At 63.5% G+C, this 20,995-nt stretch overlaps 1 protein-coding gene across 1 annotated transcript; it reads right to left on the bottom strand.

The window, feature by feature from the left end:
• Positions 1-530: 530 nt before the first annotated feature.
• COL1A1 (collagen type I alpha 1 chain) lies at positions 531-19,692 on the bottom strand. The gene is made up of 51 exons (XM_026106920.2): positions 19,458-19,692; positions 17,634-17,828; positions 17,387-17,421; positions 17,242-17,277; positions 17,057-17,149; positions 16,903-16,971; positions 16,521-16,565; positions 16,130-16,183; positions 15,802-15,855; positions 15,561-15,614; positions 15,212-15,265; positions 14,833-14,886; positions 14,689-14,733; positions 14,323-14,376; positions 14,124-14,168; positions 13,811-13,864; positions 13,227-13,325; positions 13,095-13,139; positions 12,907-13,005; positions 12,461-12,514; positions 12,250-12,357; positions 11,755-11,808; positions 11,431-11,529; positions 11,070-11,123; positions 10,875-10,973; positions 10,472-10,525; positions 9,933-9,986; positions 9,776-9,829; positions 9,597-9,650; positions 8,998-9,042; positions 8,797-8,895; positions 8,391-8,498; positions 7,861-7,968; positions 7,675-7,728; positions 7,536-7,589; positions 7,171-7,278; positions 7,035-7,088; positions 6,389-6,442; positions 5,898-6,059; positions 5,650-5,757; positions 5,325-5,432; positions 5,018-5,071; positions 4,815-4,922; positions 4,395-4,448; positions 4,148-4,255; positions 3,881-3,934; positions 3,662-3,769; positions 3,290-3,572; positions 3,016-3,206; positions 2,680-2,922; positions 531-2,576 (listed from the first exon to the last, which is right to left on the bottom strand). The coding sequence occupies exons 1-51, from the start codon at positions 19,537-19,539 to the stop codon at positions 2,430-2,432; spliced, it is 4,362 nt and encodes a 1,453-aa protein (XP_025962705.1). The 5' UTR covers positions 19,540-19,692; the 3' UTR covers positions 531-2,429.
• Positions 19,693-20,995: the final 1,303 nt, after the last annotated feature.

Raw genomic sequence — 20,995 nt, 5'->3', positions numbered from 1 at the left:
GCAAAACCACAACGGCTGCGTCTCCCCAGCTCTCCTCTCTGTGGGGCCCCTGGGTGGGGGGCACCCCGGGACCCTGGCCCAGGCTGCCGGTACCGGCTTGATGCTGCTTTCTGCAGCTCCCCAGATGTTCCCTGCAGCCCCTCCAGATGTTCCCCCAGCCCTGCTGCTCCCTGGGGACGGCTGCGGCAAGGTCCCCTTTGCTGGACTGTGGCTGTACCCCATATGCTCCCCCCCCCCACCGGCCTCGGGGGCTGGCAGCAGGTCTGGCCCCCCAGCCGTGGGGCGGGCTGGGGAAGGGGCGGGGGGCCGGGAAGGGGCCGGGGCAGAGGCGGGCGCCGAGGGCGGGGAAGACGGGAGCGGAGCAGCGAAGCAGAAGGAGAGCAGCAGCCCCGGCGGCGAGCAGCATCAGGACCCCCGGACCCCCAGCACCGGCGGAGGACGACCCTAACCCAGCAGCTCCCATCGAGGGACCCCCCCACACCCACCCAGGACCCCGGCGGCCGCGAGAGACGACTGCAGAGCACCGCAGGTTTGTTGGATCATTTCACATGCTTTATTTCAGCAGTCAAAATAATTAAAAACATCTCAAATTATTATACATATACAAACTAGGTACAGACTCCTCGTACACCCTGGAACATCTACCTCGCTGGGAGATGGGCTGGCAAACGGGGTGGGTTCAAACCCCCTCCTCTCCCCCAGCAGGGAGCGAGGGAGCAAGAAAGCGGTGAGAAGAGGAGAGGAAGGTTTAAAAAAAGAGCTGGTGGTGGCTGCGGAGGACGGCAGGATGAGCGTGGCGGAGGAGCGGGTTAGAAAGAGGGGGGAGATGGATGGATGGAGAAAGCTGCTGGAAGATGAGAGCAGAAATGAAATGCACCTGCTTAACCTGGAAACCAGGGCTGCTTTCACGTGCTTTCCTTTCCCTTTCAAGGCTTTTTGGCTCTACCTTGCATTTGTCTCCACGCCTTGCTTTAAGGATGCATGTGTGTGTGGGTTTAAATAGCACCTTTAGAAAATTCACAAGTCGACCTGGGCAGCAAAGAAAAAAACAAAAGAAAAGAGGAAAAAACAAAAATCAACCCAAGACTCACGTCTTTTCAGACAGTTCCCATGTCTGTAGCACCAAGCGGTCCCGGGGCTGACGCTGCGCGGTGGCTTCGCCCAGCTCGAACCTCCTCAATGAGACCAAAATAAAACAAAAGGGGAGGAAAAAAAAAGACAAAAATCCAGGGGGTAAAAACCTCGGCAACTCCAGATGGACCTTGAACGGAGAGGGGGGGAAAAAATCAACATAGCAACAAAAAGGAGAGGAAAAATAGACAAAACTTAGCACCTTTGCTCTGAACCTGGCAGGAAAGTCCCGGCATGGCTGAAAAACCCCAAAAGAACCTAAAACTACTTGGAGGAGGTGGGGGGGGAAAAAAGAAAAAAAAAAAAAAAAAAAAAAGAAAACCACAGCTGTGAGGTAGCCTTCCAGAAAAGGAGAATATACACTGAACGGTCCGGTTTTCTCTGCTCCAGGGCTTTGGCTGTCGGGGTTTGCCTCGGGGAACGGCCGAGCCGGGGGCTTGCCTGCAAAAAGCGGGTCCATGCTCGTCTTTGTGCCTGGCCCCAGCGCCCCGAAGGAGCGGGGAGCGCTCGGCCACCGCGTCCGGGCTCACAGGTCCCTGTGAATTGGTTGGGCTCTTATTTTTTTTTGCTGCCTGAACGAACAAAAAAAAAAAGGGAAAGAAAAGAGGGAAAAAAAATCAGGTTATAAATGAGTTAAACATCTTCCTTTCAGTGGTATATATAATATATATATATATATAAAAAAATGCATGTAGCAAAGAGCCTGGCAGAGAAAGGTCGGTTAATTTGGATGTTGCCCAACTCCAGGTTGCAAGGAGAGATCTTAGCGCTCGCAGGGGCCGGGGAGGGAGGAGGCGAGGGGCAGGTTGGGCCGGCGGGAGCTGCTGGTTTCGCGCCGCCTCGGCGCCGGCGGGTCGGTCTCTCCGAGCGGCTTGCCGGGATCGAAGGCCATCGGCGGGGCTGGAGCGCTCGGCTCGGCCGCGGGAAGGGCCTCGGCGGCGGCGGCGCTCTGCGAGTCGAGGGCTGGGGAGCCACGAGCCGAGCCGGCCCCGCGCCGTCTTCGGGGCGTAAAACGGAACGACACCGAGGAGGAGGAGGAGGAGAAGAAGATGGAGAGAAGGGCAAGCAAGCGAACCCACTTCCTGGTTATTTGGTTTGAAAAGTCATTTATTTTTATTTTTTTTTGGTTTAATGCTTTTTTGGGGTTTTTTTACGGAAACGAAAATAGTTTGAGCGACGCTGGATAGAAACCGACACGAATTCAAGTCCATGTGAAATTTTCTCCTTTTTTGGCTGTTTTTTTTTTGTTTTTTTTTTTTCTTTATTATTTACTCTCCTGTACGCGTGGGGTTTCCGGTTTACAAGAAGCAGACGGGGCTGATGTCGATGCCGAATTCCTGGTCTGGAGCGCCAACGTCCATGGGGGCCAAATCGATGATGGGCAGGCGTGAGGTCTTCGTCGTCTTGTACTCAATGACTGTCTTGCCCCAAGCTCCGGTGTGACTCTGCCGGGGAAGGGGATGGTCAGGCTCGGCGCTCCCCCCCACCGCGTCCCCCCCAGGGACCCCCGAGCATCCCCCCGGCCGTGACACGGCCACCGCCACTCACCGTGCAGCCGTCCTCGGTGACGCCATAGGTGAAGCGGCTGTTGCCCTCCGCCCGGATCTCGATCTCGTTGGAGCCCTGGAGGAGCAGGGCCTTCTTCAGGTTGCCGCTGTCGCGGTCCATGTAGGCAACGCTGTTCTTGCAGTGGTAGGTGATGTTCTGGGAGGCCTCGGTGGCCATCAGGCGCAGGAAGGTCAGCTGGATGGCCACATCGGCCGGGTTGGAGCCCTCGCCGCCGTATTCGAACTGCGCCCGAAGAGAAGTTAGGTTGGCCAGTGCTCAGCCACCACCACGACCATGACCTTCCCCACCACCCCGGCCCCGCGGCCCCCCGCTCACCTGGAAGCCGTCGCTCATCGTTTCGCCGAACCAGACGTGCTTCTTCTCCTTGGGAGTCTTGCTGATGTACCAGTTCTTCCGGGCGATGGTGGCCTGGGTGGGGTAGACGCATGTCTCTCCTGTTTCCATGTTGCAGAAGACCTTGATGGCGTCCAGGTTGCAGCCTTGGTTGGGGTCGATCCAGTACTCGCCTGAGGGGCAGAGAAAGGGCTGTCAGGGCCACAGGGGCTCATGGCCGCGGGACGGGGGTGACGGGGACCGGGACGCCACTGACCGCTCTTCCAGTCTCCGTGGCACATCTTCAGGTCGCGGCAGGTGCGGGCAGGGTTTTTGCGGGTGCCCTCGGGGCTGCGGATGTTCTCGATCTGTTGGCTCAGGCTCTTGAGGGTGGTGTCCACCTCCAGGTCGCGGTCGCGCATCACGTTGGCATCATCAGCTCTGTAGTAGCGCCCGCCGTCGTGGGCCTTCTCCTGGGGTGGCTGAGGCAGGAAGCTGAAGTCGAAGCCACCGCTGGGGGGACCAGGAGGACCGGGGGGTCCGGGAGGGCCAGGGGGACCCTGTGGCAGGAGGAGAAGAAGATGAAGGCGGGAGGCTCAGCACGGCGGCCAGCGAGCGGCTGGGGCACCGTGGTGGGGACAGTACGTACGACAGGGCCGACGTCGCCAGTGCGGCCACGGGGACCGGGTGGACCGATGGGGCCAGGGAGCCCGTTGAGACCGTCCTTGCCAGCGGCGCCAGCAGAGCCAGGGGGACCCTGTGCAGGGAAGAGAAGGGTGGGTGAGCACTCGGAGGGCCCCCGGGGATGGGGCGGACACCGTGGTCCTGTCCCGGGCATCCCCACGCTGGGGGAGCGGGGGGTACTTACTCTTGGACCGGCGGGACCAGAAGCACCAGAAGGCCCTTGTTCACCGGGAGCACCCTGTGCAAAGCGAAAACAGAAAACAGCCCGTTGGCAACATGCTCAGGCAACGAGAGCTGCGTGGGGCTGCTTCACTAGCAGCCGCCTCCAGCGACCCATGGGCAGCAGGTAGCATCCAGCAGCATGGACCCCCTGGGGACCCCCAAGCCCTCTGGGGCACTGCTGCAGGTAGGTGCTCAGTGCTGGCCTGGGGCAGGAGGCAAAAGTACTTACGGGGGGACCAGGGGGACCCTGGAGACCGGAGAAGCCTCTGTGACCCTTCATGCCTCTGTCGCCCTGTTCACCAGTTTCACCTTTGTCACCACGGGGACCTTGTGGGCCCTGGAGGAGGAGGAGGAGGAGGAAGAGGAGGAAGAGACGATGTGCTGAGTGGCGAGGGGCTGCACCAGGCCAGGGGCTGCCCCAGCGCCCGCGGGGCTGTCGTCCACCCGCTGTGCAAAGACGGAGGAGCTGAACTTACAGCAGGGCCGCGAGCACCAGCAGGACCAGGGGGGCCAGCGGGACCAGCGGGGCCCTAGGGCAGGAGGAGAGAGGCAGCAGGTTAGAGCATCCTCAGAGCTTTCCCTTGCAGCGCGGCGGGCAGCGTCACCCCGCGCCTAGGGCAGGGTGGCCTGCAGGAGTCGGGACACCTGGGTCCCCAGGACGCCTGGGTCCCCTCGCCAGTGTCCGGCTGGGAAGCTCCCTCCAGCGGCGAGAGCAGGGCCGAGGGCTGGAGTCTGACCCGCCTCAGGGTCAGCCCTTGCTCTGCGCCGGCGCTGAGTGGTGCAGGGTGCTGGCCAGGACTCCTGGGCCCCTCCACCAGGGAGGGGGTGCAAATCCCCCCCTCTCCAGCCCAGGGCAGGGGTTCAGGTCGAGCAGAAACAGGCAGGGCATCACTTACGGTCTCACCGCGGTCTCCGTTCTTGCCAGCAGGACCAACAGGGCCGGGGGCACCGGGGGCACCAGGAGCACCAGGGGGGCCAGCAGGGCCAGTCTCACCACGGTCACCCTGTGAGGAGGAGGAGGAGGAGGAAGCAGAGACGTCAGCGTGGGCTGGCTCAGCCCCACCACCCCCTCCCCATCGACCCGGCCGTGGGCACTCACCTTGGGACCAGCAGCACCGTCGCGGCCGGGGGCACCTTCGGCACCAGGAGCACCCTGTGGAGGAGCAAAGACCCCCTCGTTAGGGCAGGCGAGTGCTAACGAGGGCTTCGGCGAGAGAGCCTGGACGGGCACCGTCTCTGCTCATCCCACGTCGGGCCCGGCCGTGCCCGGTGATGCCGAGGGATGCCGTGAGCTGGCACGTGCTCAGCAGGGCCAGTCTAGCGCTGCCACACCTGAACCGAGTGCCGAGCCTGCGTCCCCCCGTGTCGCCGGTGGGGACAGTCCCCTGCGTGCCACCGCTGCTCACCTCACGTCCAGCTTCACCAGGGGGTCCGGCCAACCCAGGGGGGCCCATGGGGCCGGGAGGACCACGCTCGCCGGGAGAGCCGGAGGGACCTTGTTTGCCAGGTTCGCCCTGCGGAGGGGAGAGGAAGGGGCAGCGTTGGAGGAGAAGCCGACCACGGAGATGCTCCGACCCGGACCGTGCAGCCGGAGCCCTCTCTGAGCAGGGATGGGGTCTCCAGGCCACATAGCAACGCCGCATCCCAGAGGGGTCCCGGCATCGCATCCTGCCCGAGGGCAGAGCAGCCCCACGAGCTCTGCCCTGCCCAGCGAGCCCCGCGCCTACTCACAGATGGGCCGGGGAGTCCAGGGAAACCTCTCTCGCCTCGCTGTCCGGGGAGACCGACGACACCGCGCTGGCCGGCGATACCTTGGGGCCCAGGAGTGCCGGGAGCGCCCTGCGGGGAGAAGCCGCAGCTCAGGGAGATGCAGCGACAGCAGCGCAGCGGCTCGGAGCAGCCCCGCCGGGACATCCCCGGCTGGCGCAGTCACCACGCGGAGATGCGAGGGGACCGAGTCGGGCACGGAGGTGACTTACGATGGGACCGTCAGCGCCAGGAGAGCCCTTCTCGCCAGGGGGTCCGGGGGGACCAGCAGGGCCGGGCTCGCCGGGGCGGCCAGCGGGGCCAGTCTCACCACGGGGTCCTTTGCCACCTTCCTTCCCGCTGGGGCCTGGGGGGCCGGGGAGGCCGATGTTACCCTGCGAGGGGAGAGAAGCTCAATCCCAGGGCGGCCAGCCAAGCCTCGGCTCGCGAAGCCCTGTGGTCGCCGCGGCTCTCCCCGTCTGAAGGGAGTCCAGGTGAGTCCCGGTGCCAACTGGGACAGGGCTGGGATCGGCCGTCGCGGAGCCGCCTGGACCTTTGCCCAGTTCATCACTGCCTCATGCCTCTGAGCAGAGCCCTCGGCAGAGGAATCGCGGCTGGCAGCTCCGAGCATCGTCCCTCGGCTCTCCCACCCTGCCGGGCTGCCCCAAAATCCTGCCCCGTCCTGGCTCCGTGTGCAGGTAGGGCAGGAGAAGGAGGTACTCACAGAGGGGCCGGGGGGACCAACTCTTCCAGCAGCACCAGGGAAGCCAGTAGCACCCTAGAAGGAAGAGAAGCCAGCGTCATGCAGGGCCAGCCCTGGGCTCGCTGAGCTGCCCCGGCACCTCGCGCTGCAGGCAGGCTCAGGGCCCAGCGCCCGGGAGGGATGCACCAGCGCTTCGTGCCGGGAAGGCCCTGGTTTGGGAGCAGGGCTCCTCTGGGTGCAGCGAGCAGATGGTGCCCTGGCTGAGGGCCACCGAGTCCTACTCATCTGCGGAGCCCAGGAGCCATCAACCGAAAGGAAAAAGCTGTGCATCGGTCTAGGTGGGGGATTATTACTAATTTGGGGGGATAAAGGCAAAACTTCCACCTTTTTGATCTGCCCCCCCCATGGGATGAAACAGCCCCAGGCAGAAGCCATCCTCTGAGAGGCAGCACTGGAAATGCAGCATCCTCCATCCCCCAAACTGGGCCCATCAAGCTGTCGTGGGCCCGGGACTGAAATCCTGCAGGGAATTCAGCTGCCCGCGGTGAGGTCGCGGGGGAGCGTGGCCCAGCTGCTTCCCTGCTCCTGCCCGGAGCTTCCAGCATCCCCCTGCCCAGGGGCCCTGCAGCCGCATCCCCCCGTGCCCGAGACCTGCCGTGGTACTTACAGGGGGTCCAGCACTGCCACGAGCACCTTTGGGACCGGGAGCACCAACAGCACCCTGTGGAGGGGGAGCGGGAGTGAGCAGCGAGGCCAAGCTGTGGCCGGGGCCGGGGTGGGACAGGGGCTGAGGGGCTACTTACAGCGGGGCCAGGAGCACCGGTGGGGCCAGCAGGGCCGGGGGGACCTGCATCACCCTTGGCTCCAGCATCACCAGTTTCACCTTTAGCACCAGGCTGGCCGTCAGCTCCCTGCGGGAGAGCAGAGCTGGGGTGAGCCCGGGGGGGGTGGGGCGGGGGCCAGCAGCCCCCCTCAGCAGGGAAGGGGGGGGGGTGAGGCTGGCGGACAGCACATCCCGTGGGAGAGCATCCCACGGGAGAGCATCCTGCCAGCTCCCAGGTAGCATTGCCCCCCTCTCCGAGCAACGCAGGATCCAGCCGTTCCCGGAGGGAGGAGCGAGGGGGGGAGCGAGCGGCTACCCGCAGCCGAGGCGGCCGTGCCGACTTACGGGAGGGCCAGCAAATCCAGCAGGACCAGGTGGGCCGGGCTCACCGCGATCTCCCTAGGAGAGAAGCCAAGAGAGCCAGCGTCAGGGCCGGGCAGGAGGCGGCCACTGCCAGTGGAGCCACGAGCTGCGAGACACTTACGGGAGCGCCACGGGCACCGGTGGGACCAGCAGGGCCGGGGGGACCAGCTTCACCCTGGTAACGAGGAGAGAGAAAAAAAAAAGGGTTAAAACCCCTGGAAATGAGGTATCAATACGTGACGGGTCGGGAGGAGCCAGCGGCGATGCCATGTCCCCCGTGCAGCATCCCTGCCCGGTGCCATCTCACCTTGTCGCCAGGAGCACCAGCTGGGCCAGGGGGGCCGATGGGACCGGTGAGACCTCGGAGACCGTCTTTGCCAGGAGCACCGTCAGCACCTTTGGGACCGGGATCGCCCTGGGGGAGAGGAAGGCCACGGCAGGTTAGAGCTCGTCCCCCTCCTCCTGGCCACGGCTCTCTGTGGCACCCCAGAGCGTGACCCACGGCACCGTCTGCTCTTCGCCCTCCCACCTTCGGGATCTGCTGTTTCCAGCCTGGGAGAGGCTGGGATCTTCCTCCACCGCCCCATCTCTGGAGGAAACCCCCAGTTTGTCTACCAGCCTCCGAGGGCCGTGCTTGTGCAAGGACACGAGTGGGAACGGGCTTCGCTCCGGGAGCCTGCGCCCGGCTCTGGCTTTGCCTTGGCCCCGCTGAAGGGATGATGCATCCAGCCCCCAAGGGGCCATAGGGCGCGAGGCTGGACACAGGAGTGCGGGGGCCCAGCCTGGGAGGACGGGGCAGCCGGTGAGAGGAACCACGGGATGTCCGGGGACACCTACTCTGTCACCCTTGGCGCCTGGCAGACCGGCAGCACCACGCTCTCCGGGCATACCCTGCAGACCGGGGGGCCCTTGGTTTCCAGGGGCACCAGGAGCACCAGCATCACCCTGGGCAAGAGAGAGAGAAAACGTGTGTTAGCAAGAAATCAGAGCTCGTTCCTCCGCAGAGCAAACCCTCCGCCGCTTCAGCCTGGCTTGCAGGTGGCAAACGGCCCTGAAGGTCCCATGCCACAAGCCCCCAGCAAAAGTGGGGGGGAGCAAAGACCATGGCCCCCCTTTTCAGCTGCTCCCGAGGAGCCGCTGGCTGGAGACAGCCACCCTCCCGTGCATGGCAGCGGGTGCCCTTGCGCAGGATGGTCCCCACCCTCCATGCCCCACTGAGGTGGGGAGGAGATCTCAGACCTACCTTAGCACCATCGTTACCAGGAGCACCGTTAGCACCACGAGGACCCTGGGGACCAGGGGGGCCTTGGACACCACGTTCACCAGGGAAACCTCTCTCGCCCTGGGGAAGGGAGGGAAGAAAAGAGCCGAGCCGGTTACGGAGGCAGCAGGCACGGAGGAAAGATCAAAAGCCGACTCAGGTGGAAAGCAAGGTTCAACTTACTCTGGCACCAGCAGGACCGGGGGCACCAGCATCTCCGGGGACACCCTGTGTGGGGAAGCAGAGAGATTTTGGAGTCAGCACGGGAAGAAGGTGAGCAACCCCTGCACCAGCGCAACGTGGTTCCTAACCTGCGCAGCCAGGCCATGGTGGCCACCCTCCGTTCTCCTCCCGCCCCGAGACACCGGCCACGCCGGGGCTCCCCCTGCTCTGCCCTTGGGATTCCCTTAGGGATGGGGAAAGCCAGGGGGTCCTCAGCCCCTTGGAGGGATGGGGCAGCCCCAGGAGGAGACAGGCTCCTAAGCGGACCCCAAACTGGTGCTGGGATCCCCCGTGCTGCTGCCTCTCTGCTTGCCCCGAGGAGGCCGCGTGGAGGCTCGGCGAGGCTGGCACACTTGGAGGCTGCTCTCCCACCGCACTGCTGCGGCCCAGGAAGGCAGCCAGGCTTTTCCCCAGCTCAGCTCAGACCGGGGGGGCCGGGCAGGGTGCCTGGGGCAGCTGGGCGCTGCGTGTCCATGTCCAGCAGCCCCGACCCTCACCCAGGGCATGAGCGATGGGCAGGAGGCAGGGACAGCCCCCATGCAATGCTTCCCCCTACTCACCTGCTCACCGGGCTTGCCAGCCTCACCAGGGGGGCCAGCGGGGCCGGGCAGACCCTGCAGAAGGAAAGGGGGAGAGAAGAGATGTTATGGAGGTGGGTGACCAAGGGGACAAGAACAGGAGCAGCATTGCTGCCACAGAGGGTTCCCCCTCGCCCCTGGGAAAGGGGACTGTTCCTCACCTGGAAGCCAGGAGCACCAGCGGGACCTTGTTCACCTCTTTCTCCAGCAGGACCCTGCAGCAGACAGGGCAAGCATCAGGGCAGGCAGCTGCCTCCCGGGGCTGTTCCCCAGTGGCCCAGCACAGCTCCAGGTGGGGAAGAGGTTATTCATACTCACGGTAGGGCCGGGAGGACCTTGGGCACCAGCTTCACCATCTTTGCCAGCAGCACCCTGAGGAAGAGGAGGAAGAGGGTGCTCAGAGCAGGGTTTGGTCACAGGTGGATTTGGGGAAAGGGTCCAGCTTGCCAGACCCAACCTTCAGGTGCTTCTGGAGGGGGCCCCAAGCAATGAACCCATGGGACCGCAGAGAGAGATCCCTAACAGTGCAGAGGAGGGTGGAAGCGTAGCATCCTTGGCAGACAGGAGAAGCCACAAGCTGCCCTGGGACACGTCACCTCCTTGCAGAGCCTTTTGTCCCTGCTCCAAAGCCTCTGGCAGTGACCACACCTGACTCACAGCCACTTCAACCCACTACAATATTCTGGCCAGTTTTGTTCCTTCCTGCGGCCCAGTTCTGCTAGCCCAAGTCCTGTTTCCCCCCTGCCCAGACCCTCTCTCTGCCCCACATTGAGGTGAGCCTCCCCCGCGCAGCCCAGGCCGGGTCTGGTCCCAGGAGGCGGATGCGTTGCAGCCTCCGGGGCCAGGTGAATACTTACAACAGCGCCAGGGGGGCCAGGAGCACCTCTCTCGCCGGGTTTGCCGGGCTCGCCCTAAAAACAGGAGAGCAGAATGAGACCAAGGTGGGACCACAACTCCGCCAGGCATGGCTTCGCACCCCCGGTGGACGTGGCTGGTGGGTGTGCTGGACCAGCTCTCCCCTCCGTTCCCCACTGCCCTTCCCCGGGGACACGTCCCCTGAGCCACCCCCTCCTTGGGTGCCCAGCCCGAGGGAGCCAGCGTGCCCCTCCACATCCTGCAAAGTCGCAGGGGCCCAGCTCGTAGGACACCCTCGAGGATGAGCCAGCCCCAAGCTGGCCTCGTGCAGCATCTCTGCCTCCGTGCTGCGGAGCCCTGACCAGCCCCTTGTCACCGCGGGAAGCGGCTCATGTTGACACTCACTGCAGCGCCTTTGGGTCCAGGGAAACCCATCACGCCAGCTTGGCCTCTGGCTCCAGGTGGGCCTGGGGGTCCAGGGCGGCCGTCTTGACCAGCGGGGCCCTATCGTGGGGGAAGCAAGAGCCCCGTTAGCAAACCCCGTGGTGAGGCAGGAGCGTGGGGAGGAAGGAGCAGGGCAGTCAGCCAGGCATTACTTACAGGGGGACCAGTCTTGCCATCAGGACCAGGGCTCCCAGGGCTTCCAGTCAGACCCTGGAAGAGAGCAAAAGGTGGGTTAGGACATCAGGTTTCCTCTGCTGGCTGCAAGGAGCATGCCACTCCCTGCAAAAATCAGGAGATTTAGCATCTCTGAAAGTGGCCTTCTCCGTGGAAAGAGAAAGCTCTGGAGCTCTCGCCTGTGCCTGGAACAGGGCCACCACTGCACCAGCAGCCATGGTCATGCTGACGTGGCTTGCTGCTCCTCGCAGCCAGTGCTGCCAAGATCTCCAGGCTGCCCTCACCCAGCCCGACCTCAAGCCATCTCCTCCATGTCCATCCCACCGTTCCTCCACGCACTCACCTTAGCACCAGGGAGACCAGGTTCCCCAGGGCGTCCAGCTTCACCAGGAGATCCTTTGGGACCAGCAGCGCCGGGGGACCCACGCTCACCAGGGGGACCCTAGGGAGGGATGGGAGAGGAGGCAGAGGTTACTCCAGCTGGAGGATATGGACCAAGGCAGGGGATGAGAGCCATGTTGTGGGAGGAGGCAAGGACAAAGAACCAGCCTCGGGATCGAGTGATCTGGAGCAGAGCAGGGAGCGAGATGACAGCCCATCGCATCCCCAGTACCCCACTCAGGACACATCTTTCCCATACAGGTGGGGAGGAGAGTTTGGTACCTACCTTGGGACCAGCAATGCCATCAGCACCAGGGAAACCACGGCTGCCAGGAGCACCCTGCAAGGGACACAGGAGTGGTCAGTGTGGCGCGGCTGGGCAGCATGAAGGGCGAGCAGGGTGGTGGAGGACTCCTGGGCTGCTGGCAATGGGAATAAGCCATTGGGGTTTCAAGGGAAAGATGTTCTGATGTGGGCTTCAGCTTCCGGTCGGGAGCGAGCCTGGTCTCTCTCAGGGCTTGTGAGATGCTCCAGTGGAGATCTCAGGCAGGGCCCTGGTGGAGCGAGGGCGTTGGAAGAGGCTGAAGCCAGGTGGGAATTTCACTCTCCCGACGTTTGGTTCAGGAGGTGCCTGGCTCTCTGCCCGGCAGAAGCCTGGAGTGCCCAGGAGGTGGAGCCGGTGGGCAAGTTGTCCAGAGACAGGAGGAGAAACGGGCCTTGGCGGAAGAGCGATGGGAACAGGGACATGACAGCGATGGCAACGGGGAGAACTCCTACTTACACGTTCGCCAGCGGGGCCAGGAAGCCCAGCGGGGCCAGGCTCACCACGGGCTCCTCTCTTGCCTTCTTCACCAGCTGGACCGGGTGGACCTTGGACACCAGCAGGGCCCTGGGGAAGGAGGCAGAGGGGTGAGTGTCCACAGGGTACGCTGAACCAAGCTGAGGTCAAATCTGTCAGCAAGCCCCAGAAGGGCTGCGAGGGGGTTACTTACGGGTTCGCCTTTTGCACCAGTGTCTCCCTTGTTGCCTGGAGCACCGGGTTCACCCTGGAGGTGGAAGATAAAAAGAGAGCTGTTTAATGCCAGGTTGATTAGCAAAGAGAGCCATGAGCCTCATTTTGTTGGGATCCTCAGCGCGAGGGGAGATGTCCAGCATCTCCCAAGGAGCTTTCAGTCCCCAGTGCCCACCCTGCTACTTGCAGAGTTGGAGATGATGGGGGATGACAGAGGGAAACATCTCCAGGCAGGACAGCGGGTTGCTGGAGCAGAGGAAGGGACTTGAACCCAGGGAGAAGGTGGAGGGCTCTTGCTTGGGAAGTGGTAATACCAGCCACAGAGACAAGGGTCAGGGCTGACCCTGCTGCTCAGCATCTCGGCCCAGCCTTGCAAGGGGAAGAAGACCCATCGCAAGCAAGATGGAGAAGGACAGTGATACTTACGCTGTTACCCTTGGGACCAGGGGCACCGCTGGGACCCTGAGGTCCAGAGGGACCACGAGCACCGGGGAAGCCAGGAGCACCAGCAATGCCGGGAGCACCCTAAAAGGGGCAGAGAAGGCGGTGAGGCAGCTGCACGGACCTTGGTCCCAAGAGCCATGAGGAAAGACAGGACGACAACGGATACTCACAGTTGCGCCTTTGGCACCAGGTTGACCATCAGCACCAGGGTTGCCCTGCAGGGGAGAAAGACAAAGATGAGGGTTAGCCCAGGGCTAGCAGGATACAACATCACTGGGAATGAGCCATTGGATGCCACTTACAGCAGGACCAGCAGCACCAGCAGGGCCAGGGGGACCGGGCTCACCACGTGCACCTTGAGGGCCTTCGCTGCCGCGAGCACCCTGGGGACCAGTTTCACCCTGGAGAGGAAAAGGAGGGAGAAGAAGCCGTGAGCATACAGGCTGCTGTGAAAACTTATGTCCCTGGACTTCCAGAACCTCCGTCTCACTTCCCAGTGGAGGGTGGGTACGGGAAAAAGGATGATTTCCTTGTTCTTTTGTAGCCTGCTTTTCCACGTAGGCAGGGTCCTACGGCCTGGAGAGACATCTGTGCCATGTCAAATGCGACGATGAGATTTAGCTGGAGAAGTCCTTCACCTCCACTACAGATGAGAAGTGCAGCTACTTTGGCTACAGATGTGCCTGGCACCCAGCATGGAGGAACCCATAGCAATCTGGGCTAGGCTCAGCTCTGCTCTCTAAGTTTTCGGGCCACATGGGAAACACATTTGACACTCAATCCTTCCTCCTCCCCTCTCCCTGTTTCCACCAGCTTTTCAGCTTCTCTGCCAAGCCCTAGAGATCTAGAGGTCCCACCTAAGAGAAGAGGGTCAGCAGGTCCCTACCTTAGCACCAGCAGCACCAGGGAAGCCAGGGGGACCAGCTGGGCCAGTTGGACCCTATAGAAGAGAGAGAGGGCACGTGTCAGAAAAGCAGTTCCAGTGCACATCTGGAGCTGGCGGCTTTTCTGGGCAGCAAAGCTCTGGACCACGGCCAGGATTTCCAAGCTGTGGTCATGGAGCTGAGCTGTGCTTTGGCGTTGGCCAGCAAAGAGATGCTGGAAGGGGATCTCTCATCCAGGAGTCAGCGAGTCCCCTCCAGGGAAGCTGACGCTGCTCAAGCTGAGGACAGTTGCTCCGGGAGAGTATTGTTACTTACTGGAGGACCAGCAGCACCGGGGGCACCGTCGTTACCACGAGCACCCTGTGGGCAAGGAGAGAGAGGAGGCACTCATCAGTCATGCTTATCTGCAGTGGTGGCACAAGACCTGGCTCCTGAGCAAGCCCTGGATGCCCAGGACAGGGTAGCCCGAGGAGAGATGCTCAGCCCTGCCCAGAGGCACAGGAGGGATACTCACAGCAGGGCCAGATGGACCGGGGCGGCCTCTCTCGCCGGGAAGACCACGAGGACCCTGGGGAGGACAGCAGACACATGTCATCATCAGGAGAGCTGCCTTCATCACGCTTGGCCGTTTCCCATCCCTTCTCCCCCTGCCCTTCCTGCAGTGACATCGCAAGGGAGTAAAACTCCCTCCCTGCCCCACTGTCCTGGGGCATCTTTGGAGAACCAGGCCCAGAGGACAAGCTATTTCCCCACCGCATTCTCCCCCCACCACCCAAATCCTTTTGCTCATCAAGGCTGGATTTCTCCCTTCACCATTTTCTTTTGCATCTGGCTCGCTCTGTTGGGGCTGTCTGGGAAAGAACAGGACTCACTCACTCACCATTTGTCCAGGAGCGCCGTTCTCACCGGGGCTACCGGGCTCGCCCTAGGAATAAGGACAAAAATCAGTGATTTCTGAAGGCGGATGGAGGAGAGGAAAGTTTGGAGAGAGGGCAAAGATGACCCTGTAGAGGCAGTTCCTCACCTTAGGGCCAGCTGGACCGGGTTCACCCTTGGCACCATCGAGACCACTGAAACCCTGGAGTGCAGGAGAGAGAAGAGACAAGAGTGAGGGTCAGGAGAAGACCTCAGTACCTTGGTCAAAGTCAGGATTTGGCTCTAGGAGGGGTTCCAGCCCCTTGCACCATGGAGGATGGGGAGGACAACTGGATACTCTTGCAACCCGCTTCCAGGTGGGATGGCCCTCCAGATTTGGTGTCGGCGGAGGGCTCTGGGCCAGCAGTAGCCATGGTGCTCCCCTTCCCCACATGCCCACAGGCTCATGCCTGGGTTGGGCATGTCCTACAGCCACACACGGCCTTCAAGGACTCCCAGATCTTAACAGTAACCAAGGACCGACTTACCCTGTGACCCTTCATGCCTGGCAGGCCAGCAGTTCCGGGAAGACCACGTGCACCCTAGGAGAAAAAGCCAGAGAGTGACTGGAGATGCCCACAGAGGCACAAGGGGGGCTACTGTCCCCTGCCCCTTCCCCCTGTTCCCACCTCCCAGGGCTCCAGGGAGCAACTTCTGGGCACATCCTTGCTCCCGGGCTTCACCATTAGCTGCCCCAGGCCCAGCCAGCCCATGCATGGATGGACAAAATGTTTCCTGCCCACATGGGCTGACATGGCTGCCATGACCCCCTCAGGGAGGCCCGTGGAGGAGGAAGCCACCATCTCCCAAATGCAGCAGACACTGGAGACATCTTACCTGAGGTCCAGGAGGACCGCGCTCACCAGGACGGCCAGGCTTTCCAGCTTCACCCTAAGAGAAGGCAAAGAGAAGGACAACTCGTTGGAGGCTGATCCTGGGCCAGGCGGCCCCTGTTCGCCTGAAGACCTTGAGTCCATCGGCCCAGCATTGAGGGGGGACACCTGGCCCCAAGCCCAGCTCCACGCGAGGGAAGACCCCACCTCCCCGCAGGACGCGAGACCTTGCAGCAGCTACTTACATCATCTCCGTTCTTGCCAGGGGGGCCAGCTGGACCACGGGGACCCATGGGACCCTAGAAGAGATGTAGGGCACAGAGGTTTAGGCTCGGTGCCGGAGCAAGGCTCCCCCGCCGCCTTCCCACGGGCATGAGCTGGGTATTCCCAGGCCAAGGCAGCTCCATTCCCACTGCTCCTGGAGCGGAGCCGAGACATCTCCGGCTGGAGAATCCCTCAAGTGGTGAAGGAGGGAATGGCAAGGACAAAGCCAAGGCTTAGGCTGGGAAAACTCAGTAATCCATCCCAGACTGACAGGATATGAGGAAGGAGGAGAAGATCAGCAAGACTTACAGAAGCACCAGGCTCTCCAGGCTCACCAGGGGGACCTTGGAAACCTTGAGGGCCCTACAGCGTTGGGGGAGAAAAAAAGGGAAAAAATGGGTTAGAAAATGAGCAGCCTGGGCTGAAGACATTGCCCTGATGGCAACGGCAGTACCCAGGTGAAGTGGAGTGAGGCCCCAGATGCAGGGCCAGGCGTGTGTTGTCACCCGTCACCGGCACCAGGGAAGGGCGGGAGGCCACCTCCTGCCCTCACTGCGTCCCAGTCCCCTCCCGACCCCTCCGCCGGGAAGGTCTCTTCTGGCCAAGAGCCAAAAGGACGCTTGGGGCTGCCAGGACCGAGGGGTTCGAGGTCAAGGGCTGGGGTTCAGATCCATGCTGGAAACACGAAGGAGATACTCACAGGAGCGCCAGGAGGGCCGGGGAGACCGCGGGGACCGGCTGGGCCCTAGGAACGAAGCAAAGGAAACCCGAGCTGAGCAGCCGCTGCGCCACGACACCGCCTCGTCCCCTCGTCGCCGCCGGTGCCGATGTCTCTTCCCGGGACCTCCCGCCTCGGCTCGCACCTCCTACCGCTTGGCAGCCGCCGCGATGCTGCCTGCCCGGGAAACGCTCCCGCCCCGCGGCTTTTCTCCTTGTTTTACAACATTCCCACCTCCTCCCCGCCGGGCAGCGGCCTCGGCGAGCCGTGCCGTGCCGAGCCCCGGTGCAGGGCGAGACGGCGAGGGCTCCCGGCCGGTTTTCGGAGGGGGGGCACGGATGCCACGCCGCCGCTGGGTGCTCACCATGGGGCCGGGCACGGCCATGCCGCCAGCTTTCTCGTCGTATCCGTAAGACATTTGAGGAGCGAAGTTCTGCAGGGAGGAGCGAGAGAGAGGCGTGAGCATCGCGGGCATCGCCGGCGGGGCTGCGCGGGGCCCGGGGCCGCCCGATACTCACTCCGCCAAGGCCTGGAGGACCTGGAGGGCCTGGGGGTCCCGGGAGGCCAGGCTGTCCAGGGATGCCATCTCTGCCAGGGGGGCCGGGGAGTCCCTGCGGGAAGAGCGGGCGCGGGGGTGAGCGCGTGCCGGGGCGCGGGTGGGAACAGCCCCGGAGCTGCGCCGCGTCCGGCTGGAGATACCCACCCTGTCTCCTTTGGGGCCGGTGTCTCCCTTAGGACCCTGGTGGGGAGAGGAGAGGCGGGTGGTTAGAAAACGATGGAGAAGACCAAGAAAATAAGGAGAACTCTTTGGGAAAGGGTTTTTTGGGGAAAGGGATGCAGGTGATTACCTCTACTCCAGTGGTTTCTGGGTAGGAAGGGGAGGCTGGGGAGAAAGGAGAAGGGTCAGTTGGAGGAGCCGAGTCTGCACCACGTTTTTACCCACCCCGTCCCCCATCCCGCCAGGGCCACAGCCCCTCCGGGGAAGGATGCTGAGCCGGGGGGGACAGCGCAGGGCCCCCCCGGCAGCATCGCAGCGCACCGAGGCAGAGGCACCTCGCCGTGGCATGGGGCGCGCGCGGGGCTGCGGGACGGTACCGTGGCTTTCGGGACAGATGGGGCAGCATTCTCCAAAGGGGATCTCGGCGTTGGGACAGTCGGAGGTGTCTTCGCAGATCACCTCGTCGCACAGGATGTTGCCGCTGTCGCACACGCAGATCTGGCAGGGCTCGGGTTTCCACACGTCCTTGTCATTGTATGTTAGTCCATCCTGTATGCAGCTTCCAGTCTGAACTGGGGAGAGAAGGGGACGGGGAAGGGAGCGTGAGGGCGCGAGGAGCGGAGCACGGCTGGGATTTACGCTCGCTGTCGGCCGCAGGCGTTCGGCCACCTTTCCTTGGCAATTCCAGCACGTCCTTTTCCCCGCTTCCCCCCCTCCCCTCCTCATTCCCCCTCTCCTGGAGCTTTTCTCCGTTCATCTGGTTCTCATCAGCCCATCGCGGTGACACAGGAAAAGCACCACCACAATAAACTCTTCCCACTTACTTTGGAATTTAAACAAAACCTCCAGCCAGTTGTTACGTCCAACTGCAACCTCGGCCCGCGGGAGCCGGGGCCAAGGCAAATAGCCCCCGCGCCGGGCCGGGGGCTCGGAGGCGGCGGGGAGGCTGGGAGCCGCTGGCGGGGGGCGGCGGGGGGGGAGGCTGCGGCGGATTCGGGAAGGGGCTGGGGGAAGCGGGATCAGCCGCGGGGCTGCTAAAGCAGCAAGTGCGAATTAGGGGCGGCCGGACCGCGAGCCAGGTGGGCTGGCTCGGCGGCGCGGGCTGGATCGGGATGCAGGCGGCTCCGGGCCGGGGCTGGCGCAGGGCAGACGGGTTGCGCCGCCGGCGAGGGACGGAGGGCGAGCGGGGGACATGCCGCGGCCCGGCGCGCGGGGAGGGCAGGGCAGGGCGCCAGGGCGGAGGGCTGGCCCCCAGCGGGGCCGGGCACCCGGCGAGGAGCGGGACGCGAGCCAGCCCCCGTCCCGCCACCCCTCGCTCCGCTTCGGTGGGAAACACCGGAGAAAAAACAAAAAGAAAGAAAAGAGAAAAACTCAAAAAATGACAAAATTGGGGAAGCACTGCAGGCTGCAGCCGCCGTCCCCCAGGCCTGGCGGTGCCCCAGGGACCGGCGGTGAGGTGGGGGCACCCGGCTGCGCCCCCCCACCCGGCACCCCTGGGGGTCGCATCCTGCCCCGGCACGGGGCGAAGACCCAGCGCGGCATCCCCGGGGCGAAGGGGGCCGTCCGTGAAGCGATGTCTAGACGGCCCCGGCTTTACGGGCTGCTAAAACATTTTCCTTATGAATCATCCGAGACTTTTCTAATTCTTTCCTGATGGCTTTTGCAGATCCCGGGGCCGTCGCCCCCCCTCTCCCCTCCTCTCCTCCCCTCCGGCTCCTCGCACCATTGCGCTGCCGCGGCGCTCGCTGGCTTCTCCCCCTCTCCCTGCCTCCTCCGCCCCTGCTCCCCCGTCCTCCCCTCCTTCCCCGCGGCTCCTCACTCCCCACCCTCCTCTCCCTCTCCCGACTTGGCAGGGTGTCCCGGCCCGCCGCCGCGCTCCCGGCCGCCTCCGGCCCTCCGGGGCCGCGGCCGCAGGGCGACGGAGCCAGGGACGCCTGGCAGCACCCGGCCGCGTCCCCATCCCATCCCGGCGCAAACCTCCGCGCAAAGCCGCCGCCACGTCCCACCACCCACTTTCATCTCATGTCTTTTTTTTTTTCTCTCCCCTCCAGGAAAAGCTGCTTCTCGAGGCGCTCGCGCTCCCTTTTCCCGGGAAAGGGAAGGCAAGAGCGAGGCGAGCGTCGAAGCGGCGACACGTCCCGGCTGCTCGAGGCCCCGTCCCGCCGGCGGAGAGAGCGCGAGACCCGGCGGCGGCTACTTACTGTCTTCTTCTCCTTGCCCGCGGGTGAGTAGTACAGTCGCTGCTATCAACAGCAGTAACCGAGAATCCACAAAGCTGAACATGTCTAAATATTAGACATGTAGACTCTTTGGGCCTCTTTGTCTCAGAGTCGGGTCATACAGGGCTGCTCTGACTGTGTAGCTCCAATCCGGACCCCAGCAGAAACTTCCTACTGCCTTTCCCACTGCCTCGCCTCCCCTTTTATACGGTGCGGCGCGGGGAGAGGTGGGACCCGCCGCGGCCCGCCGCCGAGCGCACGGGCGATTTTGGACGGCCCCTCGGCCAATCAGCGGGGCCCGGCGCGCCCGGGGTCCGGCGGCACACGCACACGCCCGCACACCCGCCCGAACCCCCAAGCGGGGCCAGTCCCCGCCGCGCGGCCCCGCGGGGCCACCGCCGCCCCGGGGTGACGGCACGGGGGGGTGGGTGCGCGTGCGGCCGTGGGGATGGATTTCGGGGTGCAGACGGGGAGGGAGGGGGGGTTGGCCCCCCCGAGGGGTCCCCGCGCATCCCCGCGGGGTCGGGACGCGGCCGGGCGGAGCGGGGACGGGGACGGCCCTCCCCGCGCTGGCGCCACGCGGTCCCGTGCGACGCCGGCACCTCGCGGGGACACCGGGGACGGTGGCACGGACGCCCACCCCGGCGATGCCACCGGGGCGCGGGGACAAGGTTGCACAAGCAAAACCCAGGGCGTCCCCGGGGCCGGGACCCCCCCCGCACGGGCTGGGCACTGACGGGGACCCTGGGACCACCAACCCCGCTGCTAAATGCAGCAAGGGGCAACTTGGCTTGGGGTGGGTTTGCTTGCGTTTTGCTCTCTTTTTCTTTATTCTTTCTCTTTCTTTCCTTTCTTTCTTTCTCTCTCTTTCATTCTTTCTTTTTGTCTTTCTTTCTTTCTGTGTTTCTTTCTTTCTTTTCTTTCTTTCTTTCTCTTTCCTCCCTTCCTTCCTCCCCTCTGGCACGCCTCCACGGCTGTTTCCACATTTGAAGAGCCACGTTGGTTGGAAAAAGAGAAAGCTCGCTGACAATAATCCACAATATACTGTGCAATTTTGGGAGGGCGTAATTACACACCAAAAAAAATAATATAAATATATATATATATATATGTACGTGCATATTTTTTAGCAGGGCTGTGGCAGATGCCTGGATCTCTGGGGCAGAGGGGGACGGAAACCCCGCGGTGTGGGGAGCTCTCCACACGTCTCCCAGACGATGTGGCATTTTTGGGGGGAGGCGGCTCGATTTTAAGGGTTTTTAGGGAAAATGCGGTGCCGAACAGCTCCTTTCCGCGGGCCCGGAGAGCAGCCAGAGGGTCTGGGCCGGGCCGTCTCCCCGGGGGAGTCCCCGGGGCCGTATCCTGCCAGCGGTGCCCTGGGCATCGCCGAGGCTCGGGGGTCCCCTCCCGGGGCCGGGCAGCGGCTCGTTGGACCCAGGCGTCCGGGACGGGGCTGTGGGTGCCCCGGGGGAGCGCGGGGGCCGTCCCGGCGGGGAATGGGGCCGGGGGCTGCCGTTTCG

This window comes from Dromaius novaehollandiae, chromosome 22 (assembly GCF_036370855.1).
Source record: "Dromaius novaehollandiae isolate bDroNov1 chromosome 22, bDroNov1.hap1, whole genome shotgun sequence".
NCBI lineage: Eukaryota > Metazoa > Chordata > Aves > Casuariiformes > Dromaiidae > Dromaius > Dromaius novaehollandiae.
This window is presented reverse-complemented; position numbering and strand designations above follow the sequence as displayed.

Bases quoted from the DNA above. Each gene is read 5' to 3' on its own strand.
- COL1A1 (XM_026106920.2), bottom strand. From the start codon at position 19,539: ATGTTCAGCTTTGTGGATTCTCGGTTACTGCTGTTGATAGCAGCGACT. The intron at 11,124-11,430 runs GTGAGTGCGTGG...GCTCTCTTCCAG, and splicing joins CTGGTCTCCCTGGTGCTAAG to GGTCTGACTGGAAGCCCTGG. The intron at 3,935-4,147 runs GTAAGTACTTTT...CGCTTTGCACAG, and splicing joins AGGGTCCCCCTGGTCCCCCC to GGTGCTCCCGGTGAACAAGG.